The sequence below is a fragment of the Myodes glareolus genome, chromosome 6, assembly GCF_982192425.1.
Source record: "Myodes glareolus chromosome 6, mMyoGla1.1, whole genome shotgun sequence".
In the NCBI taxonomy this organism is placed as follows: domain Eukaryota; kingdom Metazoa; phylum Chordata; class Mammalia; order Rodentia; family Cricetidae; genus Myodes; species Myodes glareolus.
In genome coordinates, this window is record NC_142031.1 from 13,677,792 (window position 1) to 13,695,015 (window position 17,224).

The window sequence follows — 17,224 nt, forward strand, 5'->3', positions numbered from 1 at the left end:
ACAAGGGGAAACTCCCTGGCATGGGGGACAGGACAACAACCTGTAGTGCCTGTTAATATACTAAGTCCAGAGTTGTCAATTAATTTAAGTGGTACCATCCCCCTTAAAACCAGGGGCAAGCGGGACCCATGATTGGATCCTGTCATTGGTGCTTGTGAAGGGGGAAATGTTGGGGCCAGTCATGATAAGCTAAGTATGGGCAGGTCACCCAAAGGCAGTTCTTTCAACCATTATCACCTGCCAGAGTAGAACTCGGCCATCCATAAATTTAATAAGAGGTTTGAGTCTCAATAGTTTGCCCTGAGGTAATGCCTGGTTGCAGGAGGTATCACAAGCTGAGATTACCCAACCTCCACCCAAGAACAGACCATTCAAAAGAAATGCCTGGTATTCCAAGCACTGTAGATAGAAACACCTGCCAGCGAACATTCACCAAGACACCCCTAGACAAATGTTAGCCAATCGGGTCTTAAAACCTCAGAAATCCCTCACCTCCACCTTTACTACTATAAAACTATTCTTTTTTTTTTTAAGATTTTATTTATTATGTATACAATACAGTGTGCTGCCTCCATGTATGTCTGCAGGCCAGAAGAGGGCACCAGATCTCATTGTAGATGATTGTGAGCCACCATGTGGTTGCTGGGAATTGAACTCAGGACCCCTAGAAGAACAGTCAGCATCCTTAACCTCTGAGCCATCTCTCCAGCCCCCTATAAAACTATTCTAATTGAGCTTGGGGCTCTCCAGTTATTCCAATACGTTGGACATGCTGAGAGACCGAGTTTGCAAACGATTAAAATAAAGGCTCTTTGCTTTTATATATGGAACTTGTTTTCGTGTTGGCTTTTGCGGGAACTTCACGGTTTTGGGCATAACAGGCACTACCATTTTTTTAAAAAGATTTATTATTTTATATGCTTATGGTTTGCCTGTATGTACGTGGGTGCTGGGAATAAAATCCAAGGCCTCCAAAGAGCATCAAGCGTTCGTAACCACTAACCAACGTTCCAGTACCATTTTACAGGTGAGGACACAGTGCTCAGCAGGACCGCTCCATCATCAGGAGAGCAATCTCTCCTAAAGGTCATCACAGCATTAAAGCCTCGGCCACATCCCTCAACCCCACAGCCTGGTTATCTTCGGGCAGAACGCAGAGGTTTCGCGCCGGTCGGTAAGACAGTGGACCTCTGCAACTGGGACACTAGCACCCGAGTGCAGGACGGTCCAGAGCAACAAAGGCGATCGCCGGGAAGAAGCCGGACCTTATCCCGCCAGACAGCCCGCCTGTAGGGTAGCAGAGATTCTTTCTTCGCAACTCGCTCCGCCTTGGCCCCGCCCCCGCCTGAGCCACGCCTCCTGGTCACGGCCCTGCCGCGTAGCGTCGTTTTCCACCCGGCGGGAGCTTTGCTTCGCCTCAGACACGTCCCTTCGGTGGAGCCGTTCCCCACCGTAGAGCGCATGCTCCGTCTTAGCCTCGCCCCCGCTCCACCGCACAGCACCTCTCTCCACCAGGTGGCGCTCACCCCACCCTCGCCCGTTGGCGAGCCCTAAGACCCCGCCTCTCCCCCCCCCCCCCGGTCCCGCGCCGCGGAACTTTCTCTTTGACTGGGCCCTCCCGCCGTTATAACCCCGCCCTCTACGTAGCCACGCCTTACCCAGGCCCCTGAGGCGCACGCCCCGCCCCTCGGCTGTGGCCGCTCGGCCTAGGCGGCAGCGCGCGAAGGTAGGAGCCCGCGCCGCGCGTGCGCGGGGCGGGGACGGGGCGGGCGCGCCCGGCTAAGGAGGCGGGCTGGAGTTGTGTGGGTGTCCTGGGGTCTCTAAGCTCCACGGGCGACCCCGCCGGGCTGGGCTGGACCAGGTCTGGGCGGGAAGGGAAACGCACTGGGGGTGCGTACCCACCGGAGTCTCCAGCCTTGGGCCTGGGGCCTATGGCCCAGCAGCCTCTCACCGGGTCTTCTCGCTCCGCTGGGCACAGCCGTCGAGGACGACGGTCACCCAAAGCCTCAGGCCGCTGCTCGCGGCCTCCCGAGTGCTAGGCCCGGCCCCACGTCCCTCAGTGGGAGCTTTCTCTTTTTAGTCGATCTCGGGGGGAAGGCTCTCCATAGTGCACACGAGCAAACTGGGGCCCGGCGCAGTCCCTGAGCGGTTCAGCATGGTGAGGCCCCAGAAGCCTGTACGGAGAGATTAGGGGTTCTCAGGATGGGTCCAGCCAGTGGCTCTGGAGCTGGCATTTGGAGAGACCTCTCAGGTTTTTTGCGAACTCAAATCTGAAGGAATGTGTGTTCTTCCCCACCCCACATCTGCCCAGCTCCCTGGGGACCCGGCTTGTCTGGAGAGTTAGGACCCTTAGGGAGGAGCCTTGGAAGTACCCGCTGTCTTCCAATTTCCTGTTTTCTTGTTGAGCTCACAAATAACTCTTGTCATTTGCAACCCCCATCCCCTCTAGGTGTAAGTCCTGCGGGGGTTGGGGGAGTCTTTTGAGGGTAGGACTCTGGATCCCGGATGTCTGGACCTTGGTTCCCTGCTGTCTTGTGATTCCCCAGCTGTGTAGCATGACTGAGATTTATGCAACCCCCAACCAAAGTTAAGGAGATTATTCTGCCCCCCCCCCACTCCCATTTAGTTTTCTTTTTAGGGTAAGTATCTCAAAATTAGTTCATTTGAGGCAATTTTTTAGAGCGGGGTGGTTGTGGCTCATGCCTTTTGGCCCAGCACTTGGGAGGCAGAGGCAGGTGGATCTCTGTTGAGTTTGAGACCAGCCTGGTCTACAGAGAGAGTTCCAGGACGACCAGGGATATGCAGAGAAATCCTGTCTCAAAAATCAAAACAAAACAAAAACCAAAAAAAACCCAAAAAACAACCAACCCAAAAATTTTTAGATATTTACATATACATAAAAAAGTTTGAGGGGACAGGCCCCAAATCAAAACAGAATGCACTCATGCATCCTTCTTCAATTGCCCACATCGCTTGCAATAGCTTTATACATTTTTCTTGTACTGTGATTAGTCACAGGAAATTAGGCACGGATCACTGTGGCATTGGCTCAGAAGTTTTAGATTTTCACATTAGAGTTGCTCATTCATTCAACAACTGCTTGTAGAGCTTTGGGTGCTAGGCTCCATGGAGGTGGTAATGTACAATGCTCTGGGCAGAGAGGATGCTATGCCCAGATCACAGACTCTCCCAAGAATCAGAAGCCCGAGTCCTGTATGTAAAATCAAAGCCTTTCTTCTTACACAAGTTTTCAAACTTGTTCTCTCCGTGTGTCTAAGTACTGGGGTGATCAGAGAGCCCCGAGCTCACTTGGGGTTGTGTTTCTTGTAGTAGCAAAGGTAGGGGTGAGGGATTTCTAAGGTTCAGAACCCCCAGTTAGTTGACATTTTCCCAGTGGAAGCTCTCTTCTTTCAGATGACTGTAGCTTGTGTAAAGTTGACATAAAACTAGTCAGAACACCCACCCTGCATTCACATAGGTACCAGGGACCAGAGCACCAGGCGTTTGTTCGTTTACTAAAGCACCCCCCTTTAGATTTATTTATTTTATTTCATGTGTATGAGTGTTTGTATGCATGTCTGCATAACATAGGCATGCGTGGTGCCTTCAGAAGCCAGAAGGCATCAGATCCCCCTGGAACTGTAGTTAGGTGTGTTCTGGGAATTGAACATGGGTCCTTTGGAAGAACAGCCAGTGTTCTTAACCACTGCACCATCTCTTAATGTAGCCCGTATTGGCCTCAAACACAAGATTCTTCAGCCTTTACTTCCAAAGTGCTGGGATTGCTGACTTAAACCACCACATTCTGGCCTCAACTCACACTTGTGATATAAGTAAACTACAGTGTTGAGAAAGCATTAATCCCTCTGACCTAATCCCCTCTTAAAGGTCCCATCACCTCTCACCATGAGTTTGGGAAGGGTCAAACCACATTAGAACCGTAGCAGGTGATGCTGTAGCAATAGATTCCTATAACCAATTTGGTGGTCCTTCCCTTCTTCCTCCCTCCCTCCCTCCCTTCCTCTCTTGGCTACCTACCTGAGACTTGGAAGGAAGCTACAACTATCAGGGCAGAGCATATCCACAGAATTTATCAATGCTGTCTCAGGATCCATGGGGGAGAATTTTTGGTAGAGCTAAGGGTTGGTATTACCTAGTGTCCAGGGTCTGGCATCCTGCCCCTTTCACTCAATCTCTTAGGACACTGGCTTGTGGGAGACACAGAATAATTCTGTTCCATTGTCCAAGCATATCTGTGATCTCATCCGTGCTGAGCTGGGCATCTAGGGGCTGGCCATCCTGGCCCAGGGTGACCAAGGCGCTCTTAGGCCGAGTGATGGTGTTGCAGCCTGGAAGAGTTCTGTGGTGGCTCTTTGGAAGGAGTTCTGTGGTGGCTCTTTGGAAGGAGGAGTTCTGTGGTGGCTCTTTGGAAGCAGGGCAGGGCTGAGTGGCAGCTCTCTGCTCATGGGTGTAGGTTTGCTGAAATCTGGATGTCTGTCAAAGCAGCTTGGTGACACTTAAACCTTCTTGGTCTCGTGTACCTTGCTTCCTGCATTTTCATTTTCAGGACAAATTCTGTATTTGGTAAAGGAGAGATCCAGTCTTGATTAATGTGCATTTATGCAATACCTGCTGCATCCCTTAGTCTGACCTGGATACAGCCCCAGGTCTTGAGGTGCAAGAAGCCTAGCATTACCCTTCAGGCATTTGGGAGGTTGCTTGGTCTAAGTGGGGTGATTTTCAGACTTACACTTCTACACAGTGTGCTACCTTGAATAGGTGAGGTACCCACTCACCCACCCCTCTAAGCCTCGTTTTGCTAATCTGGAAACGGGCTGGTTGGTGTGAGGATTTGATGAGCTCAAGTGGACCTGCCCTAAAACCGAGGGACCTGGAGAGCAGGAACTGGCAGATGGTGTTAATGTGAGCTTGCTTGCCTTACCTGTGTGTTCCGAAGTCCTCCCTGCTTTCAGCACATTCTAATCCCCACAATGACCCTCTTCCTGTTTACAGAGGAGGGAACAGCCAAGAAGAGGTAATTTATCCAGGGATATACTGCTAACACTTGCCAGCAACTCCAGGCTCTAACCATGGTGCCACACAGACTCCTTGCTGTAGGGAGGGAAACTGCTCAGACTCAGGCCCAGGGAGTGTGCATGTTGAGTTTCCCAAAAAGTGAAAACAGTGCTTACCCAGTGTTCATGGTGTGAACTGATGCCCTGCTGTGTGCTGCTGATGGGCAGACATTTTGACAGCTCAAGAAGCAAGCACCAATAGTATCAGCTCTTACAGAGGAGGATGCTAGGACACAGCTGGGGGTGGGACTTGGAGGGGCTCAGTTCCTAGTGTTGTCCAAGCCCCTGCTTTCTTTGTTTCTAACCTGTAGTGTACAAACATCTGCCCAGCGGGCTGTGGATGTATTCTGAGCAAGCCATGTGAGTCCGTTCCGGGTCATGGAAGATACTCTATAGACTGGGGACTCTGGCCTTTCCCACCTCCAGCAGCCGGGCTTGGAAGGCTACAGAACCCACAGTCTGAGGAGAGTGGAGGTGGGGGGAGTACTGTCCCCTTTCTTCCCACCTTCCATTCACCTTTCCCTCTTTGCTCTGCTCTCTTCTTGTTTCTGTGCTGGCTGGGCTTCAGGGCTGCCTCTGCCCACTCCTCTTCTGTATCTCTGCTTCCCTCAGCTCTCCTCCTCTCCCATCTGAGCCCCTCCCCAACCCCTACATGGTCACGTGGGGGCAGCGCTGGATTTAAACTTAATCTCCCGGGCGCTCAGCCCAGCTGCCTGGCATTGTTAGTGTGTTGTTTGTTAGTAGCTGAGCTGATCTTGGTACTTTGGGGAGGGGGGCTGTGGGATACCCACAGACCCCCTCCATGAACCTAGGCTGGCAGAATCCCTGCAGCCCCAACTGGCATTGGAGATTGTGATCCAGGTGGGTCCTAAATGCTGTGTCTACCCTGTCTAGAGCAGAGCAGAGCAGAATAACCGAACTACTAGGAGCAGTGAGAGGTGGGTGAGCCTAGGGAGGTGTGGGGCTGGTATACAGGAGCCGCAACTTGCAGCTCTCAGGGGCCACATAGGCCAACTGCTAGGACTCCCTAATCCTAGTGCACAGTAGTGGGGGAAGGGCCTCTTATGGATTTTAGGGATTACTGGCCTCTGGCACAGCTAGATCCTCCTTACCTATGGTGGGAGCTGAACTGAAACCCCCAACAGCCTGTGCTGCCTGCAGTGTGGTGCCTGAGTTACTCTAGGCTGGGTTTACTTCTCTAGCCTTCAGGTCCTGCCTAGAGCACAGACCTAGGAGAGACTCCCAGCAGGAGCTCTTTGCAGTTACTCTTCAGGCATCAGCTTTATCTCCTGAGTTCTCTAGGACTTGGGCCATAGGACTTGTCCATACGCTGTCCTCCCACAGACTCTGGAGAGCTGTAGCCTGAGACCAGACCAAAAGAAGAGCCTGAGTGTGCAGAACCCAGCCCAGGACTCCCAGGGTGCCATCCTGCCAGTCTGTATCAGGGAGATCATCACCCGCAACCTTTCTCAGCCTGAGAGCCCAGGTGCCACTCCCTACCCTGTCTAGGGTCCCTTCTCTCACTGTATTCCTCATCAGCAATAGATAGTACTGATAGTACTATGCTGTGTGTGTGTGTGTGTGTGTGTGTGTGTGTGTGTGACACATGAACACATGTGCAGATGTGTTTCCTATGAGCACAAGGACATCAAAGGAAGGCACTGGGTTCCTGCAGTATCATTCTCCACCTATTCCATTACAGCAGGGTCTCTCACTCAGCCTGCAGCTAGGCTGGTAGCCAGTAAGTCCTGCTGATTCTGCTGTCTCTTCCCCACATAGCTCTTGGATTGCAGGTGCCTGAGCGGCCGTATACCCAGCTTTTGCATGGGTGCTGGGATTTGAACTTAGATATTCAATCTTGTGTAGTAAGTGCTCTTATGGACTGAGCCATGTCCCCAGTCCTCTCCCTACTTCTTGAATACACATAGGGGGATAGGCACAGCTCTGTGATGGGTGGATCTTCTTCACAGAGGAGGAAATAGAGGCTGAGATGCAATTTACCCAGATTTATTTTATTTATTCCCCATGTGGCACAGCTAGAGGAGAAGGTGGGGCAAACCCTCCCTGCTCCCTACTTCAGATTTGAACACCAAATACTGTATTTCCTACGAGGGCTGATGTGAGCTGTCTGAGGCTGAGATTACATGGGGAGGCAGCTCAGTTCAGACCAAGCTCCTGCAAAGGCCTGATAGCTTGGGCACAAAAGCTGATGGCCGCAATTGTTCCTGGTATGTGGCATGCATGACCTGATTATGTAGCCTGCCTGAGGGCCTGGCCTGGAGGTTACTCACTTAGTAGGTGGTGTGGAGCACTGGCAGATGTTTTGCTGGTGATTTTTGGGTCGCTGCTACAACCTGGTTTTGATTCCAGGTCAGGGCTGGGCTATCTCTTTGAGTGGAACAGGGATGGTGAGACCCCCCAGAGTAGGGGGAAAACTAGAAGGCCTGCTGTGTGTGTCCATGTTTTCATGATCAAAGTAGAGCCCACAGGGAGGGTGTTCTGCTCTGGCCTTTATTTCTCTCTGCTTCCTCTTCCCAAGCTAACCTCTACTGTTTTAAACTCTGGGCATGATGGTGCTTATCCAAAATCTTGCACTTGAAGGACAGAGGGTTCCACGGCAGCCTAGACTGCGTAGGCTGTGTTACTTCAAAAAACAAGGAAATAAAGCAAAGTTATGAGAAACTCTGACTTTGAGTAAGGCTTGACCACTTTCCTGGCATGATTGGATCACTGTTCTACCTATTTAACAGATGAGTAAAATTGAGGTCCTGAGGAGAATAATCCTCAGAAAAGGAGGGAGCAAGAATTCAAAGCTTCAACTGGGTAATAGTGGCACATGCCTTTAATCCCAGCACTTGGTAAGCAGAGATAGGCAGATCTCCGTGAGTTTGAAGCCAGCTTGGTCTACCAAGTGAGTTTCAGGATAGGCTCCAAAGCTACAGAGAAACCCTGTCTTGAAACAAAACAAAACAAAACAAAACAACAAACAAACAAACAAAAACAACAAAAAAAGGAAAAGGAAAAGAATTCAGAGTTTCATGTCCCTAGGGTGGGTAGTACAGAAAAGCTTTCTTTTGACTCCTAGCTAGAGCCTTCCTCCTGCATGTTCTGGGGTGTGGCCATACTTCCTGTAGTTGTTTCTATACAATTCTAGCTCTTGATGTCTCTTGCCAACATTCCTGTTCCTCAGCTCTCTTGGACCCAGGTGCTGCAGCCACATACACACATGCAGGGTCCTCCCAGGGCCCTGGCCCATCATCTTGTCCCAGAAATGAGTGGAACACCCATTGGGGTTGGTGCCTCTCCGCACTAGACAGAAATTAACCTCAGCTCCTTGTTCCTGGTCAGCCCCTCTCCAGGTCCCAGAGATGACTTCCCTGCTGTCACTGCAGGAGGAGAACCAGCTGCTGCAGCAGGAGCTGTCCCGTGTGGAGGACCTGCTGGCCCAGAGTCGTGCTGAGCGTGATGAGCTTGCTATCAAGTACAATGCCGTCAGTGAGAGGGTGGGTGCTCCTGGGGCTGGGCTTGGGTGGGTAGGGAGATGTTCTGACCAGACCCACTGACCATGTAAGGATGGGCATCTGGTTCAGACTGCAGCTCTGCCAGCTGGAATGGCCATGAGCTCCTGGTGCCGTGGGGGAGCTGGTGGCGGAAGGTTGATAAGAGTTGAGTAGATGAAGTGTGCGTGCAGATGGTGAGGACTGAGGTTGTAATAGAAGCTACCGTGGGCCGAGTGTGGTGGTGCACACCTTTAGTCCCAGCACTCAGGAGGCAGAGGCGGCAGATCTCTGAGTTCAAGGCCAGCCTGGTCTACAAAGCAAGTTCCAGAACAACTAGGGATACACAGAGAAACCTGTCTTGAAAAATAAACAAAAAAATAAATAAATAAAAAGCTACCATTTATGGAATGTCTACTATGTTCCAAAAATATGCTGAGTCCTTTATAAATATAAAGGTACTAAATAGTGTACCAAAGTTTGTAGCATTATAATATCCATTTAACCTAGGAGAAATATTCATTTATCCTAGAGGAGAGAGAGAGATAGAAAGCACCATGCCTTGTGTCACACAGCCAGTTAAGACAAGACTTGGTGTCCTGGCTCCCAGGCCAGGACTATATATTGCCTTTGTGCAGAGAGCCTGCTAGCTCCTATAGGATCCACTGTGTGCTAGTGGGAAGCCCTGTCTGTATGGAGCCCTGTGTATTGTCTTGTGTGTGTTCTGTACCGAATTCTGTACACCCTCTTGTTATGGAGTGTGCCCATGTCCCGGTACTGCTTGCTCAGACAAGCCTCTGACATGTTGGGGCTTGCCAAGTAGCCAAGTGGGGGCCCCATTGTGGTCCCCTAGCTTTGAGGACACTACAGAATTCATTTCTTGGAGTCTGCAGGGGGTTCAGAGACAGGGTGGCAGGAGTACTGGGTTGGTACTGTTGATGGGCCAGAATCAGCCTCCTGCTGGTTTAGTTAGACTCTTCTTGGCCCAGGGTACAGTGCCAGTCCCCTGGGGACTGCCTCTTAAGTGCCAGCTTCAATAACTGAAGCTCACACTGCCCCCTGATTGACAAGGAAGGGAAGGAGAGGTGGGGGGGGGTAGCAGTTTCCTTCTCTTCTGGGACATAGCTACTGGGGGGTCTGCGGTGGGGGCTGAGGAGCTGTGTCCTCACATATTGGCACAAATTGCCTGGATTTTTTTTTAATTGTTCTGTGTCTGAGTGAGTTTGGGTGAGACCCTACCTGGAGGCAGAGATTGGCTAAAAATGACCTTGAAGGCCTTTCATGGTGGGAGAGGGTCCTGAGTGGATAAGAACCCAGTGATCACCTTATTACAGATGGAGAAACTGAAGTCCACAGAGGAACATGCTAGAACTAAGGTCAGTGGTAAAGCTGGACAGGGACCACTGGTCCAGGGATGTGGATGTGGCTGTATGACACATTCCTTGATACTCACTTCAACCTGTGCCTGCAGGTGACAGGTGCCCTGTGGCCACACTGGCGTGGTAGACTAGGTTGGGGACAGTTAGGTGAAGTTGTTCTCATCCTTCAAACCCCACATCCTCCTGGGTAGGGAGTGGAACAAGAGTTAGGATTCATGCTCTGTTCTTTGGATGTCCTGTGGAGAAACTGAGGCAGGACTACCAGAGGCCACCTCCTGAGTTATAATGTACCTCAGTATTCCCAAGAAACGGGTAGGGCGAGGTGGGTGGGAAACAGGCAGTGGCATTATTCCTTGGCTCTAGAGAACAGATTCCCTGGGTTCCCTCAGTGTCCATGGCAACCTGGGCTTAGTCATTAAGGGGGCAGGAGAGCAGCCGTTGCTAAGGGAGACAATAAGCTACTTTCATCCATTCTTGTGGCAGCCTCCTTTCCATTGAAATTGCAAGTCACATTGAAAGGCTATTTTGTAAAGGGCAGAGTTGTGGAGAGAGATGAGGTATGCCTGCAGTAGCTGGCACTGAGCACTGGGGAAACGGGTGGAGTCCCTAGTAACTGGCCAGAGCCCCTCCACACCAGGAGCCAATAGCACTGGGGTCACACGAATGTGCAAAGCACACAGACCGCAAGCCACAAATCGACCCCACATAGAACACAGCACATAGAAACAAACCCACCCTATGGATACACTCAGACCCACGGTCTATATGTAGCCAGACACCACATAGTCCTGCCCTGGCACAGAGCAACACCCTGGTGGACAATCCCAGCACTTCTGCATATAGTAACCAACCGTACAGTGCACTGTATGCATCTCCTGGCTGCACACAGACAGCAAAAGGACAGAAGCCAGCAAGGGCCGTCAGCCCACAAAGGCACTCACACATGCACTAGGAGTCACTACCATTACCTGTGACCCAAGGAGCCCAGACTCTCTTCCCCAGGCCCCCAATTTACATCATGCCCACACCTCCCTGGCATACATAGACACACAAGCACATGTCCTGGTACATACAGATGGTCATAATGCCTGCACCACCCCATAGACCATGTCCAGATGCACCTCCCTTTGGACCACAAGAAGGCCTGCACACCAGTGTCAGCATGCACCCAGTGCATTCAGAGCATGCAGGGTTCCATGAGGAGACATGGCTAACCACACCCACTCTGATGCATGAGCTATGTGATATGTACGCTCTGTCCACTTCTCTGTTTGCTTGGGCTTTATGTAGCCATTTGCCACAGACTCAGAGAATGTTCCTATTGCCACTCCCTTAGCAGCCTTAGCCTGTGTTCTTCAACTCACAGTACAGCCCCCCATGCGGCTGTGCTGACTCCTCCCTGCTGGTGTCATCCCAGTCGGCACAGTCACGCTGCCCACCAGCATTGCTGATGGTGGCTCTCAGAGCAGCTTCCAAGTACACTAAGCTAGTGCAGTCCTGGAGTGCCACTGATCTGGCCTGGACCCCAGGTTAGTGTGGGTAAGATTGGTGGTCCTACACTTGTGAGGATGTTTGAGGGCCTTGCTGGTCAGCCTGGGTGCTTGGGAGATGGATGGTAAGTGTGGGTTGACATCAGTCAGCTAGACTGGGATCATCCATTGGTTGTCCTCAGTCCCCTGTGTTCATGACCCTAAGTCAGTCCTTCCTCCCTCAACCTGTTTCCCTGACAGCCAAAAGCTGAGGGACCCTAGGAAAAGTAGCCAGGATTATCAGGTACCTGAATAGGGTTGAGAGGACTATTGGACAGGCCTCCTCTGTGTGCCCGTAGGGTCTGAGGGTGGCACACTACACAATACCTGGAGTGGAGGAAGCTGGATGGGAGAGGTCAGGGTAAGAGGGGGCAAAGCAGTGCTAGATGGGGTACATCCAGATCTTAAGGCTGTGTGTTATATGTTACCCTGGGACCTTTGAGACTGCCTTTTTGCACTTTGTGTGCTCTCTGTAAGCTTAGACCTTACGCTTATTGACACCTCTGTTCTGAATAGATTCACTGTGCACTTGTGTTGTTAGTCTCAGTATTCCCTGGGTATGAGTCAGGACACCCCATAGTCAGTGTCCTATATATTCAAATCCAGTATGGAACAAAAATCCAGACTTTCCTGAGCTTGCCTTAGGGAGGGAAGAGGGTTGGGGGTACATGGCAGCAGACTAAGGCATAAGCCATAGTGGGGTAGGCTCAGTGTTCTGAAGGAATGGCAGAGAATACATGGAGCAGGGTGGGTACTTCTTCAGTCTGCCTCCAGGTGCATACATCTGCAGATGTGGTAGGCGTACCCGCACATGTACATGCCTGCCTCTTCTGTGTGCCCATACCTGCTCTATTTGTATGCCCATGCCTACCCAATATATATTTCCATTTCTGCATTGTGTGCTTCTGTCCTGTGTATTCAAGCACGTCCCACCTGTGTGCCTGTCCTGTGTGTCCAAGCATACCCCATCTGTGTGCCCATTCCTGTTCTGTGTGTCCAAACATGTCCCGTCTGTATGCCAATTCTTGTCCTATATGTCCAAGCATGTCTCATCTATGTACCCATGCCCACCCCCACATATATTATCAGGCACTGTTTGTCTGTCCTGTGTATCCAAGCATGTTCTATCTATGTGCCCATTCCTGCCCCATCTAAGTGTCCAAGCATGCCCCATCTGTGTGCCCATTTCTGCCCTGTCTTAAGTGTCTAAGCATGTTTCATTTATGTACCCATGCCTGCCCTGTGTATCCAAGTATGTCCCATCTGTGTGCTCATGCCTACCCTGTCTAAGTGTCCAAGCATGTCCTATCTGTGTGCCCATGCCTGCCCCTTTGTGTCTAAGCATGTCCCATCTATGTGTTCATGTCTGCCCTGTGTCAAAGCACGTCCCATCTGTCCATCTGTGTGCCCATGCCTGCGCTGTCTTAAGTGTCCAAGCATGCCCCATCTGTGTGTCATGCTCTGTATGCCTATGCATTGCCCTGTCTGTGTGTCCATTCCTGCTTCATCTGTATGCTCATGCAAGTTCCATCTGTATGCTCATGGATCATACACATATTACTACATCCTGGCCATACCTGCTTGTGACTGCTCCTTGGAGTGCTATCAACTTGCAAGGCATTGTGGTCTGAGCCCAGGCTGATGTCTCCTGAAGAGGCCTGGGCCTGCTTGAAGCACAGGACTCTCATCCAAGGCCCTTCCCTGCAGCTGGAGCAGGCTGTGCGGCTGGAGACTGGGGAGCTGGAGGCCCAGGAGCCCAAGGGGCTGGTGCGGCAGAGCGTGGAGCTGCGGAGGCAGCTGCAGGAGGAGCAGGCCTCCTACCGGCGCAAGCTGCAGGCCTACCAGGAGGGCCAGCAGCGGCAAGCCCAGCTAGTGCAGCGGCTGCAGGCCAAGGTCAGGGCTGCCCACCCCTATCTCTGCCCTCTTCTTCACTCAGCCCTCATCCCTGGGCTCACACGGCTTCCTGCTCGTTGTCAGATTCTGCAGTATAAGAAACAGTGCTCAGAGCTGGAGAAGCAGCTGCTGGAGAAGTCCACCGAGCTGGAGGAGCAGCGTCTGAGGGTGGGTGCCAGGTGGGGCAGGCACAGGCCTCGCTCCTCGTGCCAGGCCTTACTCCTCTCTTCCTCACCTAGGACACAGAACACAGTCAGGACCTGGACAGCGCCCTTCTGCGCCTGGAGGAGGAGCAGCAAAGGTGAGGGTGGGGCACAGTCAGTGGGTGGCCTCCTGGACAAGTGAGCAAGTGCTCACTGACCCCCATCTGCCTCTCCCAGAAGTGCCAGCCTGGCCCAGGTGAATGCCATGCTGAGAGAGCAGCTGGACCAGGCAAACTTGGCCAACCAGAGTCTGAGCGAGGACATTCGCAAAGTGACCAGTGACTGGACCCGCAGCTGCAAGGAGCTGGAGCAAAGGGAGGCAACATGGAGGCGTGAGGAAGAGGTGAGAAGGGTACCAGCAGGAGAGCTTGACAGTGGGGGACCTGCAGAGGGTTGGGTCAAGTCTGCAGAGGGACTGGGTACCTGACCATGTGAACACAAGAGCAGTAGTCAATGTCATCAAAGGGGAGCTGGCTTTGTTTACTTAAGCCTTGGGCCAGGTTCAGAGTTTCTTCTATTTCTCATGACGTGTGGTGCTGTCATTGTGTCATATGGAAAGTTAAGTGACCAGCCCGCTGGGAGGCCAGAGCAGGCCCTGGGTACTCTTTGTCCCTTGGGGAAATGCCGGTCCTTTTGTAGGCCATGCTGGCGGGGCACTGGGGCAGAAATGCAGCGGTGTCCCCAGTGCCTCTTGTGTCTTTCTCCATAGTCCTTCAACACCTACTTCAGCAGAGAGCACAGCCGCCTCCTCCTCTTCTGGAGGCAGGTCATGGGGCTCCGACGGCTGGTCAGCGAGGTGAAGATGGGCACAGAGAGGTGAGGTCTGGCTCCTGGGGAGCATGGGGTGCATCTTTCCAAGGACTGCCTCTGGGAATGAGGAGGGCAGCTTGCAGGAAGAGAGGTAGTCAGCTTTGCTGGGGCTCAGCTGAACTACACTCTTCTGTGATCTAGTGTTCAGTACCCCTCAGAGGCAGGAATTATCCTGCTCATCTCACACCAAAGATCAGAGGAACTGAGTGACCCTCGCAGATCACACACCAGAGTAGCCGTGGTGTCGGACTGCTCACAGATAATGACATGGAGACTTCTTATTAATTATGAAAGCTTGGCCTTCAGCTTAGGCTTGTCCCACTAGCTCTTATAATTTAAATTAACCTGTTTCTGTTAATCTACATTCTGCCAAGTGGCGCGGTTACCCCTCCTCTCTACCATATGTTCAACTTCTTCAGTGTCTAGCTGGCATCTCTCTTGTACCTAGATTTATCCTGATTTCCTCTCTCTGCCCAGAAGTCCCACCTGTTTTCTTTTGACTAGCTATTGGCCAGTCAGCTCTTTAGAGACCAGTCACAGTGACACATCTTCACACAGTGTAAACAAATAGTCTTCAACATAGCTGAGTTTGGATTTGCCTCCCTTTTTGTCTTTATAGTTTGTTTGACTCAGGAGTCACAGAAACTCACAAAATATGATTTTTTTTTCTTTTTCTGAGACAGCATCTCATTATTCAGCTCTGGCTGGCCTCCAAGTCAGAGATTCTGCTGCCTCTGCCTCCTGAGTGCTGGGATTAAAGGCATGTATTACTATGCCCAGCAGATTTTTAAATTTTTAAATCCTTTTTCTTTCTTAGAGTCATGTATTCCAGGCTATTCTGGAACTTACTGTACAGGATGATGGCCTTGAACTTCTGATCCTCCTCTTTCTACTTGCGTGCTAGAATTATGGGCATGTGCTACCATGCCAGGTTTATGTGTTGCTGGGGATTGGACCTAGGGCTCTGCATGTGTTAGGCAAGCACTCTTATAAGTTGAGCCAAGATTCCAGCCCAGCACTTGGATCTTTTTCTTCCTAGTGCTAGGAATACAGGTTTGTGTTGCCCACCACACCTGGCTAAACTTTTGGACCCTTAAGTCTCTTATTTGTTCAAGGAACAACTGGCATTCCTCAGGGATTCCTGTAGTCTAGCTTTTGCTGTCTCATGCTGTGTGCACAGATCCGTGGCCAGAGCTATTTCCTTGGCAAGACTGGGACCCCAGACTGGGCCCACTGGAGGCCCTTTGGCCTGGGGCAGGTGCTGCAACCTGTGATGGTATTTCTGACTTAATGGCAGGATGAAAACTGCATTAGAAGTGTTTGATACTATGCTTGACCTACTGTGTGTTACCTAGAATTCTATGAGGCACTCCCCCGCCCCCTGCTGTTGGATGCTCAGTATTGCAGTTCGTACAGAGAGTGAGTGAGCCCACATTGGGGCCTTATTTTTAATTAATTTGAGAAAGGATCTCATTATATTGCCCTGTGTGGCCTTGAGCTTGAACTGTAGACCAGGCTGGCCTCATCTCACAGAGACCCGTCTGCCTCTGCCTCCCAAGTGCTGGGATTAAAGGCATGTGCCACCACTGCTCGGCTAACTTTACTGTTTTGGAAGAACCCTTCCTCATCTGACCATTTTCCTGGGAGATGTACACATCAAGAGTGGCTTCCCTATTGGTTTTTCTTGGCTGTGGGATCCACTGACTGAACCTCCCATCATTTATTTAGTAGTGATCTCCCTTTTAGTGGATGTGTTGGCATCTCCAGGATTTCTACACGTGCTCTGCTACCACAGTCATCTGTCATTGCCTTGGGACCCAGGTGTTCATACCTTTCAGGGCTTTTCCTAATTGCCTTCCCCTGTGGTTCTGTCCACTTGCCCTTCATCAGCTATATAGAGGACGTCCAGTTTCCCCCCAACCTCACCCATATTGGGCTTACTGTGACTTTGTTTCTATAATCTGATGGTGCCAGATAGTGCCAGTGTAGTTTTGATTTGTTCTTGGAGGCCACCTCCACACCCCCTTATTCTGCTCTCTCCTAGGGACCTATTGCAGCTGGGAGGGGAACTAGTCCGGACATCCCGGGCTGTCCAGGAGGTGGGCCTGGGACTGAGTGCCAGCCTTCAGCGGGCTGAGAGCCAGGCTGAGGCGGCTCTGGAGAAGCAAACATTGCTGCAGGCCCAACTAGAGGAGCAGCTACGGGCCAAGCTGCTCCGGGAGAAGGACCTGGCCCAGCTGCAGGTGCAGAGTGACCTGGACAAGGCTGACCTTAGTGCCAGGTGGGTGGCAGCAGGCCCGTCTGTGACCAACTCCCTTCCTGCAGAGGGGTTCCCTGGAGACTCCGAGAGGAGTGTGTTCACCAGGGCTGGGCCTTCCTCAGGTGAGCCTGGCTGGGCTTCCCAGTCACTGTGTTTGAGGTTCAAAGAACTGGAGTCTAGACATAAAGGCAGTTAAACCTCTGATGACTTGAATGACCACAACTCCTGCCCCCACTGCCCTCTCATGAGATACAGCCGGCTGCAACCTCATTCCCATTTTGCAGCTGAGAAATCAGAGGTCCCCACGTAAGAAGTGACTTACTCCAGGTCCCATACCTGGGGAGGTGGATCCAAGGGCCCTTGTTCAGTTTTTGGAAATGCAGAGGACATATGCTGGTAAATTTGAGAAACTGAGGCAGGTCTCCCATTCCTCTTTTGCTCCTTCCTCCAGAGTGACAGAGCTGGCCCTGTCTGTGGAACAACTTCAGAACCAGAACACAGAGAAGGATCAGGTCAACAGGACTCTTTCTGATAAGTTGGCGGCCCTGGTGAGATATGGCAGCACGATGTGGCACTAG

General features: G+C 51.5%; 1 protein-coding gene across 5 annotated transcripts in view; it reads left to right on the forward strand.

The window, feature by feature from the left end:
• Nucleotides 1–1,678: 1,678 nt before the first annotated feature.
• Nucleotides 1,679–17,224, forward strand: part of Crocc (ciliary rootlet coiled-coil, rootletin) — a 45,064-nt gene continuing 29,518 nt past the window's right edge. For 3 of the 5 annotated variants that reach the window (XM_085690352.2, XM_087906949.1, XM_087906950.1), the window contains exons 1-9: nt 1,679–1,726; nt 8,424–8,578; nt 13,188–13,373; nt 13,458–13,541; nt 13,613–13,674; nt 13,754–13,919; nt 14,286–14,392; nt 16,431–16,667; nt 17,098–17,194. In XM_085690352.2, coding sequence (XP_085546478.2) covers nt 8,444–8,578; nt 13,188–13,373; nt 13,458–13,541; nt 13,613–13,674; nt 13,754–13,919; nt 14,286–14,392; nt 16,431–16,667; nt 17,098–17,194 — 1,074 coding nt within the window. In that variant the 5' untranslated portion in view covers nt 1,679–1,726; nt 8,424–8,443. Of the gene's footprint in view, nt 1,727–6,423; nt 6,562–8,423; nt 8,579–13,187; nt 13,374–13,457; nt 13,542–13,612; nt 13,675–13,753; nt 13,920–14,285; nt 14,393–16,430; nt 16,668–17,097; nt 17,195–17,224 lie in introns of those variants that run through there. The other 2 variants (XM_048426659.3, XM_085690354.2) reach the window with 2 other exon arrangements.